The sequence below is a fragment of the Alligator sinensis genome, unplaced genomic scaffold (genome assembly GCF_000455745.1).
Source record: "Alligator sinensis unplaced genomic scaffold, ASM45574v1 scaffold115_1, whole genome shotgun sequence".
Classification (NCBI taxonomy): Eukaryota; Metazoa; Chordata; order Crocodylia; family Alligatoridae; genus Alligator; species Alligator sinensis.
Window position 1 is genome coordinate 4200545 of NW_005841895.1, and position 22884 is coordinate 4223428.

General features: G+C 40.5%; 1 protein-coding gene across 1 annotated transcript in view; it reads left to right on the forward strand.

Annotated features, from left to right (window-relative positions):
- The window catches only part of RTF2 (replication termination factor 2), a 51087-nt gene extending 32711 nt beyond the window's left edge, over positions 1-18376 (forward strand). Inside the window, exons 6-9 of the mRNA XM_006018188.3 lie at positions 7672-7785; positions 12364-12418; positions 12509-12601; positions 15195-18376. Coding sequence (XP_006018250.1) covers positions 7672-7785; positions 12364-12418; positions 12509-12601; positions 15195-15379 — 447 coding nt within the window. The 3' untranslated portion in view covers positions 15380-18376. The remainder of the gene's footprint in view (positions 1-7671; positions 7786-12363; positions 12419-12508; positions 12602-15194) is intronic.
- The last annotated feature ends 4508 nt before the right edge of the window (positions 18377-22884 follow it).

Below are 22884 nucleotides of genomic sequence, written 5' to 3' on the forward strand. Positions count from 1 at the left end.
CAAAGAACAAACTGCTGATGGTGCCACGTCTTTTCTTTGCTCATGTCTTTTTTTTCTTTTCGTGATGTGCTACTTGAAGTACTGCCCCTCAAACGATGCTCATTTTGCAATACCTTAGAAGGGTTTGGTCACTCAAACAACCAGAGCTGTCTCTCTCTCAGATTTTTCTCGTTGTTATAGTCATCCAATTCAGTATGTGTAACTGCAAAGCTAAAAGCCCATGTGGTAATTAAAAGGTTTAGAAAAGATATTGGAGGACTGTTTGTAAAGATTCTTCCTCAATATTTTGAGGTCACGGAAGATGAGGGTCAGAGTTGTGGTGCATGATGCCTGGGTTGTAGTAACTTCTGAGCAGAAAATTACTGTATCTTTGCTTCAGAGGCATCAACAACAAATCACTTCTATTTTTTGTGGGGCAGTGATGTTTGCTTAGTTGCTATCTGATATGACCCTTGTAGAGTGCTTTTGCTAAAGAGTAAAATTCTCTGTACTACCAAAAGGGAAGATTACTTGATTTAGCTTTATAGGTGCCTTCATTAGTTCTCATTTTTTAGAAAACGTGTACAAAATGATAGACAATATGCACAGTTAAAAATCTTTTCTGAGGATTCACTTAAATATGACTTTGAAATTACAGAGAAAAAAGCTCTGAAACATCTAATTAGTAAATTCATTTTACTAAAAAGTTCCATCAAATGTTTACATTGAGTGTATCAGATAAAGTGCAGTAGTACAGAAACTGGAGGATAGGCACCTGAGCTGTTAGATCATGTGCAAGCCCATTGATTAATATCACCTTTGTTATCATTATAAAGATGGTTTCATAGTACTGTGTTCAGGAAAAAACTCTGACAAGTAAAATTTTATACTTGATTTCCAGTTATACAAAAGAGATGCTGCTTTCAAGTGTTATTCCATTTGTAATACAAATTCTAGAAAAAGTGTTGTTGATCAATCCTAGTTTAAAGATTCACAGGCAACAAATTATCGGGAAAATACTTAGTTTATTATTTTGTTACTTAAACTGGTTTGTGGGGCAGAACTGCACTGCTGCCCAGAGCATCTACAGGTGGCGGACAGTGGAATGACCTTCAGGGAAGGTTAGCTGCAAAATAAGCAGGGGTAACTCTGACGAATAAGCAGTCATGGACCAAGCAGTGGCAGCAACACTAGACTGTGGTGAAAACAGCAGGTGGCGATGGTTTCCCTCCTGAAAAGCCATGTACATCCTTTGACAGTACTGGGACGTGGCAAGAACAGGTCGCCTCTATAATAAGCCTGCCCAGCCATGGGTCTACAAGTCCTCAATGGCCGGTAGAAGATGTTAGCATCTCAATGGCTGCAAAGCTGGATGAAGGCTGCAGCGGAACAAGATTCCCAGATGTCTTGGTCTCCTTGCCACTGGATCAGTGTCTTATTCTTTCAGAAGCCATGTGGAAGCTGATGTGCAGCAGCTTCTCCATGATGAAAGAAGTCATGCACAGGTATCTTCTATGAAAAACAGCTTTTCCAGCACATTCCTCAAGCCTTTTGGCAACCAGCTAATGGCAATAGGAGTAGGGTTGTGAGGTCCGGAAGCTCCTAGTCATGAACTGGCACAAAGGTGGCAATTACAAGAAGGTCGTCTAGCACTTGGGTGACACAGGAGTGTGGTTTGGTAGCTGAACTGTGACTGAACAGCCTTCTTCAGGATCTGCTGTACTCATCCCATATGGGGAGGGGCATAGAAAAGGTGCCCTAAAAATAACCTAATGTAATATTTTGTATTTCTTCCTGACTGGATAACTATGTTGACCTTTACTGTGGTCGATAATACCAACAATGGCACACCATCATTTTTGGGACCTGAAACTTCAGGACCCTGATGGACAACCGTAATAGTGAATGTCCAGAGTGCTGCACAGCAGTCATGGCTCGAGAGCTTGGGTGACACAGCATCAGTGTAGTTGCACTGAGCAAGACGTGGTAAGCAGGAAATTGTCAGCTCCAAGAACATGGAAGCAGCTATACCTTCTTCTGGAAGGGTAAACAGGAAGGAGAATACCAACTTCACAGTTGGTTTTGCCATTAAGAATGGCAAATGAGTTGCCTATTAAAATGTAATGAAAACCTTATGACTCTCCATTTTAAACTGGCAGAGAACCAATATGCCACTGTCATCAACATGTATGCCCTTACTCTTGACACTACCGATGAAGGAAGAAGTCTACGCCAACCTTGACAAAGTTCTTTCTGATGCTCTGGAGGGAGACAGACTTATTCTTTTTGGTGATTTTGGTGCCAGAGTCAGAAGGGACTCTAACCTTTGGAATGGAACCATCAGCAAGGAAGGGGAGTAGCAAAGGTCAACTCCAATGGCATCCTATTCTTGACCAAATGCATGAAACATGAACTTCTCATCACCAATGATCTGTTCCACCAGAAAAACAGGCACAAGATATCTTGGCAACACCCATGATCTAAGAACCTGATTGCCAAGTGCCTATGAAGAGACACTTGGATTCTCTACCAAGAAACATCAAGACTAGTTTGAGAACAACCCGGAGATCCAATAGTTGATTGGTAACAAGTGCAAGGCCTTTTATGAATTGCAAAATGACATTAACTTGAAGCAAAAGAAATTGAATCTTCAACAAGTCAAGGAAGAGGTCCAAAAGAGGACCCGCAACATGAAGAATAAATGGTGGGAAGACGAGGCTAAGGAGATTCAACGTCTCGCTGACATCCACAATATGCATGGTTTCTTCAGTGCCAGCGAAGCCATCTCTGACTGAGCACTTGGGAACCCCAATACCCTTGCATCATAAGGATGGAGGAGACCTGATCACGGGAAGGGCAGCCATCAATGACCATTGGAAGGAGCATTTTGAAGACCACCTCAGTCGAGACTTTGCTGTTGACGAGAGTGTTCTCAGCTCTGTTCTGCAACACCTGGTCAGAGATGATCTTGGAATCCCTGCAACCCTTGACAAAGTGAGGAAAGTCGTCAAGCAGCTGAACAAGGCATCTGGAGCAGATAGAATCCCTGCTGAAATCTTCAAATGGAGGAGAGGAGCTCACATCACAGCTTCATGCCGTCCTCTTAAGGATCTGGAATGATGAGGAAATCCCAGATGACCTCAGGGATGCTATGATTGTGACAGTCGTCAAGAAAGGAGACAAGTCTGACTGTGGAAACTACAGAGGGGATCACCTTGGCGGGGTCCACCACAGAAAAGATCATTGTGAAAACCCTCCTGAACTCTTCCTCTACTTGCTGAAAAGTACCTTCCAGAAGCTCAGCGTGAGTTTAGGGTATCAAGAGGAACAACTGACATGATCGTCACAGCTTGCCATCTGCAAGAGTAATTCTGGGAACAACATAAGCTTCTGTATTTGGCCTTCTTTGACCTCACAAAAGCTTTCAACTCTGTCAACTGAGAAGTGTTGTGGATGATCCCTCTGAGGTATGGATGCCCACTGAAATTTGTCACCGTTCTCTGCCTGCTCCATGACAGTATGCAAGTGGAGGTTTTCAGTAATGGATCTATCACAGATCCCTTTGAAGGTGAAATGGGAGTTAAGCAAGGCTGCATCATCACTCCAACACTCTCTTCAATATTCCTTGCCACGATGCTATATTTGACCACCAACAAAACTTTTAGCCAGAGTGGAGCTAAACTACCGAATGGATGGTAAGCTGCTTAACCTCAGCCAACTCTGAGCCAAAACCAAGACCACCCCAACCTCAATCATTGAGCTCCAATATGCTGATGATGGTGTGTGGTCACTCGGAAATAGACCTTCCGGCAGTCGTCAACATCGTTACCGAGGCATACAAGAAAACGTGACTGATGCCCAACATTCAGAAGACCAAGATCCTCTACCAGTAGGCTCTTAATGAACAGTCCCCAGCTCCGATAATCCAGATCCATGGTGAGACGCTAGAGAACACTAAGTGTTTCCTATACCTCAGAAACCATCTCTCGCGGAAAGCTGACGTCAACCAAGAAATCCAACGTCGCCTCAAATGTGCAAGTGTAGCCTTTGGATGCCTGAAGAAACGGGTGTTCAAAGATCATGACATTGGATCCAAAACCAAGCCCGTGGTTTATCAAGCAGTCATGATCCCTACCTTGTATGGAGCTGAGACATGGACAGCATACAGGAAACATCTAAAGTTGCTGGAGAAATACTATCAACGCTGCCTGCGCAAGATCCTCTGAATCCAGTGAGAAGACAGATTCACCAACATTAGCATCCTCCTACAAGCAAACAACATGAGTATTGAAGCGATGATTATCCAATATCAACTTCGTTGGGCTGGCTGTGTCATCTGGATGTCCAGATTCCCAAAGCAAGTTTTATTTTCCCAGCTCAGCCAAGGCTTATACTTAAGAGGAGAACAGAGAAAGCACTTCAGGGCTGTCCTCAAGGCCAACTTAAAAAAATGCAACATTGATGTCAGCTCTTGGGAGACTGTCACCCAGGACTGCCCCCAATGGAGGAAGAATCTGTTGCAGGGAACTCAGTACTTTGAAACCTCATGACGACAACAGGAGATAGAAAAGCGGGAGTGGCAGAAACAGCATGCCGCAGACTAAATGAAGAATCCAGCGCCACCTGCCCCACATGGAAACACATGTCCTAGCTGCAGCAGAGTCCTTTGATCCCAGATCAGCCTCATTAGCCATCTTCCAACACACAGATAAGACAATCATGAAAGAAGAGCACTCTTGACTGCAAGGGATTGTCAAAACTTACATTGTTATTATTTGTATAAAAAAACTGAGATTGTGTTTCTCTTTAGCTTCCTATTATAAGAAAATTGTAATCTAGGCCTGTTCAGAAAAAGTTATTAATTGTGGAAATCTAGATCAATTCCAGTTAGGGCTGCTGTATTTGGTCTCAACACTGTTTTAAAGCAAAAGGCAAGAGAGCTTTAGGGACCAAACTTAGAGAGGTCCCTCCCTCAAAACATGTTGTGCAAACCCTATTGATAAAAGTTTCCATACCTTTTTTTTTTTTTAACATGGAACAGGTTTGCACAAGATCAAAACCTTCATGTTCAGTTGGATAAACGAGTGCAGATTGGTTCACATATGTGAGCTTTATCGTAAATATAGTTCTCAAGTTCATGGTTCACCATTGAGATCACAAATTATTTATTCTCTCTTGATGAGGGAAGATGCTATGGGGGATATATTTTCAACAATGGAGCAAAACACTTAACTTTATCCTTTGGCAGTGATAGTATGCAAATATAAGCTAATCATTTCAAATTATTTAATAAACGACTTAAAGCAAAGGTAAGAACAGGCTTGCAATACAAAGCATTTATTGCTGCGGTTCAGTAGCCATTTTGTTTTGCATTTAGAGAACGCTTTCGATCCTCCTCCTTGAAACTGACTTTCTTCCCTTAATTGGCACTTTGAAAAAGGAGGGAAAGTCCGATATTACTTCCCAGATATATGTAATGGAAAAAAGGAACGCTGCCAACTTTACTTTCTGGTTTTGTTTCCATTACATTAGGATTATGGTAAGTGATAGAAGCTTAGAGATCATAAAACATTCATTAAAATAATGGCATTATCTTGTTAAGAGAAATTACTATTATTGCTCTAAGAGCACATTTCTTCCACTCTAGGTCTTGTGTCGTCAGTGTTTCCATAATCATTCTTTGTGCTGGAGACTTTACTAATCTGGGTTAAAAAATTCTCTGTAAACTTTATCTAAACACCTAAATCAGTCTTTGGCAAATAAGACGTTGTCTAGCAGTAGGTGACTTCTTTGGAAAGTTGCTAGAGCAGTGGTTCTCAACCTTTATATACTCAAGGCACCCCTTGGAAAATGCCAGCTGTTAGCTTTCACTTCTTTTTTTTCTTTTTGTTTATGGAAAAATAACGGCAATTTTTTCTGTTGCAACAAACTCAAGAAGAGCACAAAAGGTCAGAAATGCTTTTGACACTGGATTCTTACTTGAAATTTCTGGATTTATCTTGTGAATCGTGTGGGTGCACACCTAGTATTGCTCAACCATGGCACCCTGGTTGAGGATCTCTGTGCTAAAGGAAAATGTGACTGTACAAATTAAGCCCTGCAAGCAAGTGCAATTTGGACATTGACTGAGCCATAGAAGTGCTGAAAACCAGTTCAGCTTTAGTTTAACATGTATCTGCAGTTTCCAGTTTTGCCACTTGTTTGCCTGTTGGTTGTGGACAAGATTACTCCCTGTGCAAACTGTAGGGAATTATTTGCTAATATGTTGTATAGGAAGGTGATTCGTTTTGCATATTGGGTGTATTTCATTTTTCTTTACTTTGCGGTGTTTTCAAATATTCATATCATTTATTGTTTGAGTTTAGGTTCAAAATAAAAACATCTTTCTCTTACCATAATTGAAAAGATTATCCATCATACCTGTCTCTGACATTTCCACTCTGGTTTTAAGAAAAAGAATCGGGAAGTGATTCCTGCCATTTTATAAGTCAGTGGTGCTCAACTTTCCAGCCTCGTGTTGGATAAGAAGTACAGGGCTGGCTCACTCATGGGCTAGATCCCATGTGCTGGCCTGATCCTGTGTGTTGCATCTGGCTGCAGACCAGTGATCTAGTGCACAGGGCCACAATTTGGCAGCAGGGGAATAGCAACTAATTTTGCCACTCCCCCTCTAGCAAATTACCAGGTCCATGGGGAGCCCCGGGGGCTGGATGACATGGCTCTGCAGGCCAGTGGTTGAGTATCACCTCTTATAAGCCTCTCTTCCATTATGTCATTGCCTTTTAACTTTGGAAAGGTCTGTTTTTTCTGTGGTCAGAAAATAGCTAACTAAACTCTGTATGCAGCAGCAAAGCTCTGACTGAGCAAAAGCATCAAAACAAAATTCACTTTGAAGTGTGTTTTGTGCACCTTATGTGCACCTTTTGTGCATCAGCCCATTGCACAGTTTAAGCTTGTGATGCTGAACAAAGAGGCTTAAGCAGATCTGCACAAGGAGGTTGGATCAATGTAAATTAAATCATGATTCGGTTAAATTAGTTCAGTGACTCTACTGTAGGCTTACAAATGGCTTCAAATGAACAGTGTTTAGAACCGGGCTATTCACTGGTTTTTAGCTTTCTTCCTTATGGTATGGTTTGCTTACATAAAGGACTCTGACTCTATGATGGCTCATCTCCTAAAACTATGTTCATTCTTCCTTTTTTTGGTTGTCTGTTAAAAGATGATCTGCGATGTTTAAAACATTCAGCCCCCCCCCCCCCCCCTTTTTTTTTTTATTTCTTGATAACACAGAAAGGGCTTTGACACCATTAGAAATTCAGTCTAGCCAAGGAAATCCTTATGGTCATGGCATTGAACCATCATGATTTACCTAATTAGCAGATATATGGCTACTTGCACTGGCAGCCATAGAAATAGAATAGTACTAAGAGCCTACACAAGCAGTCTACCTGAGGTGTTGTCTATATTTTCACTCCTTAGTCATCCTCAGGAACTGAAGCACTTTAGTGTATGAACACAGTATAATTCCATTTCTGCTGTAGAAGCTGCAGCTTCTGACTTGTAATAAAAAGAGAAATTTATACAGGGCAATAGAAAGAGGTAAATGACAATGGGAGGATTTTACTGTATCTAAAATGTGATTAAGATCTTGCAGAGTTATATCGTGTTCTTTTCTCTTTGTCATTAAAGTGTGGTGTTCCCTTTCAAGAAGATGATGTGATTCTACTTAATGGCAATAAAGATGACGTGGAAAATCTGAAGAAGAGAATGGAGGATAGAAGACTTAAAAATAAATTGGGAAAGGTAATGTTTCTATGTAGATTTAAAAAATGCAAGAATATTATAAAACTTATTATTATCTGTAATGAAACCTTCTATGAATGTATTTTGTGGCTGTGAGTTCAACTCCTAATTATGGGATTCTTCAGAGAGTCTCTGTGTTAAACTACCCTGATTTAGTATTTGTTGATAAATCTGTGTAGTTTACCTAGGAGACACAGACAAAAATATTTTAGTCTTAACCATGACAAAATATTTTTAAGTGTTAGTTTTTACTTCATACAACTGTAAACCTAAATGGAACTTGGACTTCTGACATTTTTGTAATTTGGACCCAAAAGTTTGGGTGGGGGAATGGCAAGTGATAGGAAATAGCAAACCCTTTCCATTTTTGGCTGTAGGGTTCATTTAGGTTTTATGCATGCTTGATTTTTTTGAAAGCATCAGTTTTGAGAACTGATAAAGCCCCCTCTTGGTGGTACACACCTTTTCATTTCTTTAAGAAGCCTAACACTGGTATTCATAAAAGTATTAGTAGCTGTGGCAGCACACTTAAGAACGAAAACTTCATCATCTCCTTATCTGGATCACTAGGTGATAGAAAGGAACCTTAATAAGCCATCCTGTACTTATTTAGTCTGTTCAGCATTTGGAAATAGGTCCTATTATAATAGGTACTCTCTAGTTAGAATGTGACTGGCCCTGTTGGGCTTCAATGTATATACAAATCCAGCACAGTTCAAGAGATTTCCATTTGGTCAAATACAAGCCCCAAAATAGAAAGATCTTTCAGCGATGGAACTGCCAGCATCTTCCATAAATACCCCATGCTCCACTCTGCACCATTACCTCTGTTCTCCTACCAAGTCCAACTCCCTCATTCTGTTCCATGAAACAGGAACTTTGAGTTATAATGTGTGTAACAAATCTAAATTCCTGTTTCCCTTTCTTATCTACTTTTGCATTCTCTGGCAATTATTTATTTTTAAGCTGTTTATTTAAAAATAATAAACATCTTAAAAATAAGCTTCCTGTTGTTTATTTCCATTTTGAGCTTTGTTTCCTGTTCAAAACCCAAACTAAAATTATACATCTGTCTGAATATGGAATTAATTCTCCAAAACTAGGTAATAGAAATGTTTCCCCAATGCTGTTCTGCTAAGCTAAGTACAGGAAGTCAAAAAGCCCAAAGCTGAACCGGTTCAGTCTTTGCAGGTTAATCTAAGCTGCCTAGATTCAACCAATAAGCAAGTGAACAGACATTCATTTTTGTTTCCAAAAAAGCAGCCACATGCCTGCAGTGGCCCAGGTCAGTAGCCAGGGCGGGCATTAGAGCATGCCTCCCTGCTCAGCTGGAGCAGACAGCTTGGGCCAAGGCTAGCCTGCCCACCCTGAAAAAGGGGTTTTGTGAGGGAGATGGAAAGCATCGTGGGATGCTGGGGGACTGTGAGTTAGCTTGAATCTCGAGGGGATCTGGGAGAGAAATTCAATAAACCAATTTAATCATAAATCGGTTGAGTCTGCTACTACCTTCATCCAGGTTTATCTTAAACCAATTTTGACCATTTTAAAAGTGGTTTATGTGCACTGAACTTCTGTTGTGTTACAGATTTGAACTGGTTTCCAATCACTTGTAGCTGTTTACGTGTGAAACCTGTCTTAAGTGACCACTTAGAGATGAATGAGAAATGTATTGGGTTTGTGCTTTAGGGTTCCCTTATAATAAACATTTAATGCAGGTGATTGCCAAGTAAGGTTCTACACCAGGGGCAAGTAATTATTTCTGGTGGAGGGCCGCTTAACAAGTTTTGGTGAGGTGCTGAGGGCCACAAGGGTAGCCCTGCCCCTTGACAAGTGCCCCACCCCCTTGTCACCATCTTGTAACCTGAAGTCCTGACCCCTAACCTTTGCATTTGTGAGTCTCTCCCCTTGCCCAGGAAGTACTCCTTTTGGGGTGGGGGGCAGTTTGCTTGTATATTGTCGGGGTGCAGCGGGTGTGGTTGGGGGGATGTGTGGGGTGTGGATATGGTGCAGAGGCAGTGTGTGGGGGCATAGGAGGGGTGTATGGGGGTGTGTATGGGGGTATGTGGTTGAGGTGTGGGGTGTGTGGGTGTATGTATGTGGGGTGGGTATGGTGGGGGTCAGGGTGTGGGTTTACATTTGTGGGGTGTGTGGCTGGAGTGCATCAGACAGTGTTGTGTGTGGGGGTATGGAGGGGGCTTGGGGGTGTTAGGGGGTGTGGGTACATGTGGGGTGTGGGTGGGTTGGGTGTGCACATGTGGGGGCTTTCTCCCTGCCTGCCCTTTGTGATGGGGCTGAGCCTAGCCCTCTGTGGGCAGGGGGATGGGGATGGGGAAGGGGAAGGGACTTGGCGCTGCCTGCCTGGCTTGCAGCATCCTGCAAAGGGCAGGAAAGCAGCTGCCGCCACTGGCAGCAACAGAAACCCCTGTGAGATGGGAGAGGGGCAGACAGCTGAGCCTGGCATCACCAGCTCTCTTAGTCTCTGTCCCATACCTTCTGCTGCTGTTGCTCCTCTATCACCTGCCTGTGTGGTGGGGTTGCACCAAGTGCATGCAGGCTCCTGCTACTGTTGCTCCCCCTCCTGTCTGTCCCTGCCTGCCTGGTGGGGCTTTGTGAGCAGTCGAGCTCCTCCACTCCCCCCCCTGCCCCACATGAGCAGGATCAGAGTGAACTGGAGGCAGAGCTCACCCTGCTCCATCAACGCTGCAGCTTGCCCTTCCTGCCTGCCCAGAGCGCTGCAGCAGGGACAGCTTCTGGGCTCCCTCAGCTTCCAGCAACTCCTCCTGTCCCTGCTGGAGTGCTCCGGGCAGCAGGTACGTACACACATACACATGTGTACGTGTATACATACACACGCTATATAAAAAACTAAGAATTTATTTTTGAGTTATTATGCAATCACCTGTACATACACTATACAAATCATGACAAAAATATTTTTTGTAATAAAATTAAAATATGTTACGGTAGGTGTTTGACTTTTAGTGTATGATTCAGTTTTTTTCTGGTTCTAAGATAGCAACTTCCCCCTCCCAAAAGGAGTATTTCTGGGGTGCAAAAGGAGGGACTTCTGGTGGCAAAGGTCAGGGGTTGTGGGTGGGATTTCTGGTCCCAAAATGGCAACCAGGATGCGGGGCACCTGTCAAGGGACGGGGCCACCTATGCAGCCCTTGATCGCTCACCAAACCTTGTTAAGCAGTCCTCTGCCGAAAATAATTGCCTGCCCCTGGTGCACATGGTTCTGGGTAAAGCTTTTCTATCACGAGAACAAAACCTAGGTTATTTGAATGTGTATGCAGCCTTGGTGTGTTGTTTTTTTCCCCTTGCTCTCTCCCCAAGCGCTGTGAACAGTTGGTCACCATCCTCTTTATAACAACCTCTATGTACTGGAAGACTTAATGGTGCTTCCCCCTTACCTTGACTAAATAAACCAAACTGCTTCATGTTCTAGCAAAAATAATAATTTATTAGAAGTGCCTGATATAAATAGTGTATGCTATGCTGAAAGCTGTTCTCAGTCCAAAAAGCTAGTAATTGATGATTGCCCTATAGCAACTAGATTATCATTTGCCCTCCCAACTTGAATGATCAGAACTCGTATATAAATCTGGCATCCATACAATATTGTTTTCTTACCTAGTTTCAGGAACAAGAAGTTTCTGGTCACATTAGCTCCTTAAAAAAAAAAAAAATAAAGTTGTAAAGTCTTGGTTGCTGTTAAGCGACCAGTTGTCAGATTTGGTGCACAGAGCATCAAAATGAATGTTTTGCTTGCTTCCTTACATACTCTCTCTGTTTTGAAAGGAGACAAACCATAGAAACATACACAGATGTACGTTTCGGTGTCATCCCTGTCTATGCTAGCAAAGATGGAAGCACAGAGAAGAGATTAGTATTTGCACATGCATAACAGCAAATGATCACGAGAAATCTGCCTGGTTTTATTATGGTAGCCTTTTACCACCACCTTCTGGATGAGATCTAGAGCAGCATCTACTATGTTACTTGCTTTCCCCTAACATTGTCTCCTGTCTTTGTAGACTCCACAGCATATTCTAAATGTATGTTCAGTTTTTCCTTCTTTGGATTTAGTTTAGTCATTCTTTGCAACATGTGTAAAATTCTTCTGAGACGTTACTAAGTCAGTATTTGTATAACGTTTATACAACAAATACTGCTATAGTTTGCAGGGTGGGGTTTAATATAGGATAGGTCTGGGGGCGGGAGGTACACGCACAAGTAGACTTTTAACTTCTTTTTTTTTTTTGTATGTTGTGTGCTTTTTGTTAGCTTGGTTCATTTTAAAGAAGAAACCAATCAAGCCAAAAATTGATTTTAGGCAGCTTAGTTTCAGCCTGTGCATTGTTTCGCCAAGGCATCTGTGAGGTCACCAAAGAGCATTATTGTTTCCAGTTTGAAAGGGTATGTAAAGCTTAAAGCAACTGTACGGAAAGATCAGTTATTTTATAAAATGCACAAGCGTATCAAATAGAATTATGTCTCTAAAACACAAAATTGACATTAAGTAACACATGCAGCTTTTTAAAATAGGTTCTCAGCTTTTTGCTTATATTGTTTCAGAAATCAAAGAAATGCAAGGCAGCAGAATCAGTTTCTCAACAGGACGCCACTGAAGGTAATGTTCTCACAACTTCAGGTTGGCTTTACCATTTGAGTTATGAAACAAGTTAATGATTCAGTTGGGGGTTTTTTCTTTCTTTTGCAGGTTCTCCTGGACCGTCCAAAGTAAAGAATGTAAATGATGACCTGAACTCTAGTTCTGGAGAAAAGAAACAGATTATATTCACCAAAGGCACAGGTCAGTGTGCATGTGTCCTAGTGTAACTGAACAATTTTGTAAATTCCTCCACTTTTGTTAAAATAATTTTAACAAAACCATTTTGAATTACTTCATGCCACATTTTTAGCTGGGTTTTTATACAGTACATTTGTGCAGTGACCTTGCAAACACTTTGCATATACGTGTATTAATTTTTAAACTGTTCATAAGATGTTAAAATCTGCCTATATAAAGCCCATTAAGAGGTAACATTCAAACTTGTATGCAGGTTTGTATATATTCCAAAAGGGTACAGGGGGGTGGAGGGGGTCCTACAAAGTTCTGCCTTAGACCCTTTCTCTCCATGCTCTACACATTATTCTGCATAATCTCATTCACAGATACACATTCAACTGCCATGTCTTAGTCAACAGCTCTCAGATCTACCCCTCTATTCCAGACCTGTCGTCTTCTGTGCAAACTAAAATCTTGTGTGCATCTCTGACATCCCTTTATGCATGACTAGCCATCTAGTCATTTGCTCTTACTCTACATTGCTAGCCAATCTCTTAATCCCCTCCACTCTCACCGGTCACCCTATCTCCTTTTCCCCAAATAATGTGGACAGCATCACCAATCTGCCAGTTGTTCATTCCCATAGCATGGGCATCATCTTTCATTCAGCCCTCTCTATATCTTCACATCCAAGCCCTAAATCTTACCGATTCTTGCTTTTAAGATTCAAGAAGCATAATTTTGTGGACATTTCTTTCAAAGGAAACAAACCCTCTTTGCATATTTTAATAATTTGCTAGTCCTCCAGTTAGCTACTGCTCTGCTATCATTAAGGACATTCAGCAGCAAGCGTGAAACTGAGATTAAATTTGGCTGCCTTTTCATCCCAAGGAGGCAGCACCAATTTAGGAGATATATATTTTGCATGATTCATTTGCTCTGTTGCTTTAATTCTTACGGATTTTTTTTTTATCCAGAGATTGGGGGGGAGGAAACCCTCGTATGTTTTAAAATCAGTTATTGTTTAGAAATGAGTCATTTTCTGAAGGGAAAAATAATCTGAAGAATCTGATATTAAATAATGATCTTTAGTGTTTCTCTGTGATGAGCCTAGAATATTTACATTATGAATGTCCTATCTTCTCCTCCATACAGAGCTGCAGATTTCGTCAGTCTATAATGGATCGTGTTTAAATTGTTGTTCATCCCAGTTTCTTTTAATTGCTCGTGGGTGTCTGTGCAGTCTCGAATAACACTTGAAATTAATTTCTCACAGCACATAATGCAAAGGGGAAAAAATCACTTGACCCTTTTTGAAATGACAGGTCACTGGTTTCTGTCTGGAGACCTAGTTGCTTTAATGAACTAGGGAAAAAAATGAAAAACAAAGCTTAGGTAGAAACATGAGGTAGGCTGTGGTCAGGGAGGAAATGAGCTTTACTTGATGCTGTCCCTTGAAGGTGCATTAATTTATTACAAGATGCATTTTTGCATTTTTTTTCCAAATGTGTTGGTGCTGTTTTCTTCCCAGTGTTAATTCTGGGGGGTGACCATGAAGCTGAGAGAAAGGAAAACAGCTGTCTAGGTGAACCCTTTGCTTATCTTTTCCTGTTGAATGAGTGATGTTCATCCATCCAGGAAGAGCACACACCAACTGCTGCAGCTTCCTGAGCCTGACGAAGGGTTTTTGAACCCGAAAGCTTGCTTAATAACTATTCTCCAACCATTTGGGTTGGTCTAATAAAAGATATCAAATTCACCCAAGGAACCTTGTCTGATGTTAATGGTGACATTTTCCAAAATGAGAAGGCTACAATACTGCATTACTTAATTCTGTGCATGTAGGGTTCATAATTGCTTGTATAGATCAATTAGTAAACATGCAGACAGGCTTCTAACTAACTTTTTCTGTGCCTAAAATGTACTCATTGTAGGCAGTTTAGGGGAGACTTTTGTGCTGTTTTTTCTCTTTGCTTGTGAGCCACAACTGCAGCTTTTCAGAAATACTTTTGTGTGTCCTTTGAGAACATGGTGGTAGCAGCAGGTGAAGTGCATAGAAATGGTGTCACAAATAATGGGGCAGGCATTTTCCTGGCTTCAATGAGAAATGATTAAATGACTTTCAGGCCATTGTTGTTGTCCGTAGGGACTTCATAAAGGATAAAGGGAGTAGATAGATTCCCAGGTGATAAATGTGTCACGAGTGTTGCCTTTGGCATTTGACAGCTATTTTTCAAGCAATAGTTAGGGGGAGAAATCCTCCCACCTTTGTGTGAAGACTGGAGCTTAGAGCTTTCTCTTTGGCTTGCTGCAACTGATGCTGCTAGTACTATGTTAGGGTATGTGCATTGCGTTCATAGGAGAGAAACCTACTTCCCAAGCTGTGCATTGAACAGACATTTTAATGAGTCTGGAAAGGAGTATGAATTACATGACTTAAACATATTTTTCCCTAGTCTACCAGAGATGTTCCTGGCAGACCAATTTCTGAATCTCTTCGAGTTGTAGAAATGACTGACAAAAAAAAAAAAAAAAAAAAAGACTAATATGCAAGTGCAAAAAAGCTAAAATGTCTTCTGTTTCTGTTCCTTTCTTTTTTCCCCTCCCTCCCCAATAGAGGCTATTGGAAGTTCATCAACTGTGCCAGGAAAAGCTGCTTCATCTGGTACCACCAAGAGATGTATCACGGAGAGGGAGGATAAATCGGAGGCATACAAATCTATTTTTACATCACACAGCTCAGCAAAACGCTCCAAGGAAGAATCTTCCAATTGGATTACTCACACAGCATACTATTTCTGAAACAATACTCTGCATGATTGTAACAGGCAGTTCTGCTTTCCTTCCTTAGGCTTTTTTCTGGAAAACTGATACAGTGTATTCATTTATAATTGGATGTTATTTGGAATTACTCAATTTGCAAGTTGTTTATAACTTTCTGAATAGCCAATACACTTTGCTTCCCTGTAGATACTGTTAGGTAAGAAGAAGATGGCAGTCATCCTTGTCCTAATAAAATCAGGAAGTCTTTGTAAATTCAAAATTCTGCAGGCTCATTCTGTCATCTTCAGTCACAATGACTTGTGTCTTGCTCTTGGTTCCAGTGTAAGTGAAGGGCACAGTTAAAAATACACTTTTCTGTGCTATCAATTTTAGCTGAAACTGTCATTGCACTTTTGTTTGGATTCAGTAAGAAGGCTGAACTTTTTTTGTAACTACCTAACGTTGCTTACAACCAATAAAAGAACAATGAGACTGCTTTTCATACCTTAGCTAATTTAACCCTCATAACCAGCATGTTTTTCCCTTTTCATGGTTCTGTAGAGCACTTTCAGTGTTTGTCCTGGAGTCATATGGCAATCTTAGAAGTAAAGAGAGAGATTTTTTTACAAGAACTGTCTATTCCATTTATCTGAAAAATATAAAGATCTTAGCAAAATGCGTGGATTAGCAGACAAAACGGCCATAGCTTTGGAGTCCTGACCCACCAAAGCAAGTAGGGCAAATCACTATGTCTGTGTATTTGTAAAATGGGATTAAGACCTCCTTTTCTAAAAATGCTTTGGCATCTTCTGATGGAAAAATCTATAAAAGATGGGTATCGTGGCTAGCACCATCTGGTTAAAGCCCATTTATGATTCTAGCACATGAAAATGCAGATCATGGGTCCATACACACATTGAAAGAACAGTGATTCTGGCACAAGGGTTTGGATGGAAGTGCAGACAATCGCAGAGCACTCCTTGGGCCAATTGCTAACACAATCAGTTTTTGAAAATTTGTGTGTGCAAAGTAGATTCTGCAGTTTGGCCCATTTGCTGATTTTCGTATCAAAATCTAAGACTTAAGCAAAATTAAGGAGTTTGCTTTTATGTATTTTAAATGTTTTCTGTGCTGAATAGCAGCTGTTCACAGTGACTGCCTAAGGAAGGTGGGGAGGGGAGGGAGGAATTGGAACTGAAAACTTCAAGGTCTCTTCCCAGCTGTTTTTCTGACAGTGCTAATTTCATTCTTTCAATGCAGTTTAATTGAGGGTAGTTAGACTGTGGAAGAGCAGGCTCTGCATTTCAATGCATATTCTACTTCTTCCTTGGAAGTGTTTGGAGGATTTTTCTATCATAGGACGAATCTCAGAACTCATCCATGGGTGGAAGGGATAAAAAGCTGTGGGCTAAATTTTTGGAGAGTTTCCAAAAAACTTAAATTTGTGAAGGAAAATATTTCCTTTGTATTATAGTGTTATATGTCCAAATGCCATTCACAATCAGGCTTTTGTGCGCGCAAACAGTTGTGCCCACATACTCTAGTATGCTTTGATAAAGACCATTTTAAACCTGGGCCCTGTATTTCTGTCCGTGGAATGATTCTCTTTCCTTATGCATACTGGTTTGCAGTAAGTGAAACGTGCTGCCTTCAAAACAGCTCCATAACCCATGATGCTAGATTCCTAGTCTTAGACTATTAAAACACAATGAACATTTTGGGGGTTTTAAATTGAGGCAAGTCTCAAAACTTATATATAAGGGTGTTTCAGAAAGTAACAGTAATTTTGAAATAAAACCCATTTTGCATGTAGTGATGGTTTACAGGAGCACATTACTTCTCTACGTAGTTGCAAACAATTGGCGCATTCAACAGTGCCGCCATCTGTGTTCCCCCCTGTTGTGTAGTTTTTTCCTATTTTGCCAGACCATACAGTGTGGGCAACCATTTTGTCATTACTTTCTGAAATGCCCTTGGAGATGAGACTGCTACTATGCGGAGCAAGAAATAGCGTCTTGCTCTTATTTTCATTAAGTCTCTCCGTGTAATTTTGTTTGAAGAAAAGTGGTCGATCATGTCATATGACCACAGATATTCATGTTAGCATGCATGGGGCACACTATCCCAATGCTTATGATGTTTGAATTGAGCAGTTGTTAGTTTTATTGTGAGCTTTCCTTAGTCAATAATTCTGTTATGTTATGATTCTCAATTTAGACAGTAATTACCTACATAAAGTGATCAAAGTAAAGTCTGGAAGCTTCCCCTTTTCCCCTCCCCCTCCCTTCACTACACATTTTCACTAGCCTTGGTTCAAACTAAGCAGGATAGAATTACAATAAGTAGGAAGATATTTAAAGCTACTGCACAATATAACGTAGTTACTTTTGTGTGTTAAAATGATTAATTAGTCTTGTAATTTATTTTGAAAAGTGTCTCCATTTGTAATCTGTAATAGTTAATTGGAAATTCAGATGATTTGTTTATGTTTGCACAGGTAGTCTTTCTGATTCATGTGTGTTGAATGCAACTGCTGATATTTTCTTATTATTTTGATAAGCATAATTAAGCAATTGTTTCCACAGTTGGTTTGTCATGGAATTTTACATGGTAAGCATTTTTGTTTTCCAAATATAGGATACAGTCTTGTATTTTTTCACATCAAAACAGTTTGCATTTCAGTTGAGCTTCACTGAATCACTTTGCTACATTTGTCTATGTGCTAGCATGAGCTTTATTCTTCCTGTATTTTTTCTCTTCATTATTATTCTCTTTATTATTTGGTAATGACAGACGATAAGCTCAATGCAGGAAAAGATACACAATGACAGTCACTTCTCTTCTTTTGCAGTCTAATTCTATTTTGAGAGCGTGCACTTAACTCCTACTTTTTATTTTGTTGGGCTGCATTTCTTTTATTTTTGGAACATATACCAGCCCCATGAGATTATAGTTTAGTTCTTATTTTATTTGGTTATTATGTATTGCTTTGCTACCATGTATAAGAATATGAGCATAAATATTTTAGAACTTGGAGTGAGCGATATTGTTTTCTTTCCTTGACCGTTGTTTCTGGATGTTAGTATTAATGCCCTGGCTTTCTTACACGAGTTTAAACCTAAGCTTTTTAAATAGGATCCAGCCTGCTAAGTCATTCCCTGCTCATTTGAGGCATTTTGGTGATCTCCTTTTTGGTTTTTTTTTTTTTTTTTCTCTTGATCATGTATTTCACAATATGCTCATGACTTCCACAATAATTCTGATTTTCATTATATACTAGGCAATTTATGCTGTGCTCTTCTTGCAAATTAGGTTTGTTTTTAGAACGTGGCAGTTTGTTTTAATGTTCTTTCTCAGAGGATTTTCTTTGGTCGTTTACCATCCAAGTTTTGTGGAAGAATTTCTTAAACATTTTTGGTTTGTACAAGCTTTTGTTAGTGTCACTTTATATCTTCCCTTGGGCCCCCCCTTACAAAAATCCACTGTGAAGGAATTTGATATATTACTGGCGCACAGATCGTAATCCATTGCTACAACTGACTTTTGTGTATAGAATTGACTGCTCAACATAAAATACACGAACAAAGCACTGACGTTTTGGTGGTTAGTAGGCTGAGTTAAGCAATTGAGGGTAGACTGTTGACTTAGTGAGATTTCACAGAATCTAGCATATACTTTGCTTTGGGATGCTTGCCTGGTTTTTAAGTGTTTTGCATTTTAATTTGTTTTTAGGTGAGCAAATTTTCATGTTGGTGGAAGTTGAAGGACTGGAGAAGTTTGGGGTCTGAAGTCTTCCCTGTCCTAATGAGAGCTGCAGCATGGGCAATATTAGTGGAGGCGCGTGTGTTGACTGTGTTCTAGGAAGATTGCAAAAGAGTTTTACTTTAATGTACTTCAAACCATGGCCTGAGAAGCACTGAAAGGAGCCAGTTTAGTACCAGTTATGTATTTGAGTTGGGCGTGGTGAGGAGGTGGTGTTGGGGTTGTGACATGAAACCTGTCTACTTGGAATGGGACTGAAATTCTTCACTTGCTTTACATAGACAATAACTGGTTAATTTTGATCACAACTTGCAAGGGCCAAATAAACAGGGAAATGAAATGCTTTACATTCTCTTGACAGACCTCTGAACCATCTAGTCTCTGCAGCGTTCTGTGCTCTGGCGTAGCTTTCGCAACTGTGATAGTTGTACTGGCACAGCTGGAAAATCCAGCATATTTCAATTCTGAATATTCAGGGAAGATCAGCCTAGAATCAGTTTTCAATGAAATTCTACTCGGCTGGTCACACTGAATCATCAACAAAGCTCAGTGAATTCATCTGAAGCACAGCATTGTGAAAAAGATGTTGGTCAGATATTTCTTTTCTCATGTTAATGTCTTATTCGTAGCATGATCGTGTGAACCATGATCACTTTTTCATGGCTTGGCTTGCTTGCCGTATAGCCAAAATACCCGTTACTGTTCGTGTGATTTCTCTTAAGATGCGGAACTTTAGCGATCGTGCCAAACGTTCTCTTAGTAGTTAGAAACAGCTCTTTTGCTTCTTATTATATGTTGCAGTCTGGAAAGGGTATGTTCTACAGTGCATGTAAATTATGGACAAAAAAATTTTTTTTTGTTTGTTTTTTTACAGGGTTTCACAAATATGGAACTGATTACTACTTGATATGAGAGATTTCCTTTTGTAAAATGGAAATGATACACGGTTCCTTCCTGACAGTTAGGACTTATTGTGGTTTGGGTTGGTGTCTGTTTAAACTTGACTTAATTTGAAAATATGCTTGCAGCTCAAAGGGTGAAAACTTGGCCCAGTAAAATCAAATGAGAATTTTGTCATTAACGTCACTGGGTGCGAGTTTCAACCCAAGTATCTATCGATTTTTAAAACACTATTATGGAGGTATTGATATAACTATGGGCTGTGCTGTGCATTTATTTCACTTCAAGTGCAATGAATCTGTCTCCCAGCTCAGTGACTGAACTGAGATTGCAAATGTACTTTGACTTCTGTTTGGTGAAGAGTTTGTTTCACTATGATATTGAGTGAAAGCACTTGGAGAAAATGAAATTTATCCCATGTGGAAAGGTTTCCCAGATTGATTTGCTGCTCTTCAGTCTCTGTACAGGTACATAACTGTAGTCAAACCCTCATGCCCATGCCCTAGTATGTCAGTAGGCCCCAGTGGTCTAATGGACAAGGCTCGAGTTTATGACCACGGAGACAGTGGATTCGGGTCCAATTTAGGATGTAAATGTTTGCTGTTCCTGTTTGCATAATGCACTTTAGCCATACAGAGAAGCCATCCTACATACTACAAGTTGAATGCACAGCTTGCCACGTATTGTTCCTCTTCTAAGAGAAGCCATTGGATGGGTCCAAATCCAACATGTATTTCCAGTATCAAACTGTCATATCAAACCATCATCTACTGCTTAATTTTGCTGCTTAGATCTGCTCCTCCCATAGCTGCTCAACTAGGTCTTCAATCAGTAGGAGGTAGGTTGGGCAGCAAACCAGCCTGGGATACCTGAATTTACATTGGGATATACTGGCTTGGCAGTCCTCTTTGCCCTTGGCCAGGGCTGATCAGATCTGTATTTGTTGCCCCACCAAACAGCCTGCTTTTACCTGACCTGACCTTTACCTCACCTTCCAGCTCAGGTCTTGGATACTGATTAGGGGTTGGCAGTGGAAGTCCAGACTGATCGGGGCCTTGATACTTCTGGAGGTTTTCTCCTTGTCAAGCAGCTTTGCCTGGAAGTCTTATTCTGTCCCTGTCAAACATGAAGAGTCTGGTTTTCAACAGTGACATTAGGTAAATGATTAACAGAACTTGTTTTAGTTGCAAAAAATGCAAAAATTTCCTTTAATATCTATTTTCATTCAGTTGGGTGGGTGGGTGTTGCTTTCAACTCATTGACCGAGCTAAACAAATGCAAACCACTTTATTGCTCAATTATGCTAATGAAACAAACCTGGTAAGATAGATCTTTTAAAAAAAAAAAAAGCTAAATTTGAATTTGTTGAGTCCTATTTCAAGTTATAAAACACCTTGAGTCCTTTTGTGTAAATGGGCCCTCCTAGTAACGTAGCCAAGAAGTTAAAAAGGTAGGGAGCTTCCTAAAGCTTGTTTCATTGTTTTAACTCCTGTTCAAGTTAACATGCACTGTCCAGGCTGACAAGGTGCTAAATTGACACAACAGGGTTAGTAATAATTAAGTTATTTTTCTGTTGGCTGTGGAGAATGGGAACCTAGTGATATTCTTTCCCAAGTACTTGTGAATGGGATGATTAATAGCCCTGACTGAAACCAGGCACAGTGCAGACACATACTCTTCAAGTTGCTTGCCTATGGCTCTGCCAGTGCTTGTGTCCTGGCCTTTGTCTCCCCACTTCATCATTGCTGCAGCCTCTTGCGCACAGCCAATGCCATGAATGCTTCAGGGTAGTGTCACTTATGTGACTGTATTATTTTGCTTGTGTGCATTGCTAATATGCCCCCAACTGTAATGTAAGGGTGTCCCCACAGATGAGACACGACAGACCAATACATTAACTTCAAAATATAAAAATCTAGGTTGTTAACTTGCTTCGCTACTTATTCAAGCTTTTATCTTCAAACTGCTTTATCATAGTTCTCACTGAATCTTAAATGGTAATGTTCTTTTTTACTAGAGATGAAATGACATAGGGGCAAAATATCTCCCATTGTCTTTTGTGAGGTTGTTATACCTCCCTTGAAACATCTTTTGCTGACCACAGTTGCAGCCAGGATACTGGAGTAGCTGAACCTTTGGTCTGATCTAATACAGCAGTATGGTTAAACACAGCCCTTCCTGTCTTTGAATTATGAACAGCAGTAGGCGGACCAAAACAGATAGCATTGGCATGTGCTTCTCTTTATTGTGAGTAATTCTGTCTGCATCTCATCAGATTTGCATGCATTAACGCTAGTCTGTAGGAAGCAGAATCCTTCCTTGCTAATTCTTGTCTGGCACCTAGTCCCACCATTGCTGTCTGCTGAATGGCTAGCTTCATTAATTACTTGCTTTTTTCAAACATACCACTTTGAGGCAGTAGTTTCCTAGGAAGTTTTGGTTGGAGCAGAATCCATGGGGATCAGGGCTGGAGTCAGTGACTGAAGGATCAGAATGGCCTTCTTACTGTGATTGACAACTGCCAGCCTGATATACCTCGTATATGAGCCTAGCAGTCAAGATAAAGTATTCTCATCCAGGGCAAATCTACCCCTGATGTAGCTGTACAAACATCAGTGGAGTTATACCACCAAATTTGACCTGTTGTATTTATGTCAAGCAGTAGGCAGTTGTCAATCCTGAATCCTGGTGTTTATGTCAAGCAACACTACAAAAGAGATGCTTTGAAAGGTAAGATGCGACTGTTACCACTACCTATTCCTGGAATGGGCCCTGCTGAGAATAACAGATTGAAATTAGCACAGGAAAACATCTCAAACTATAACCTGTAAAGCAGTCCCCTGGAGGAAGTGATGGAAGCACTAATCATATGAGTCATTTAT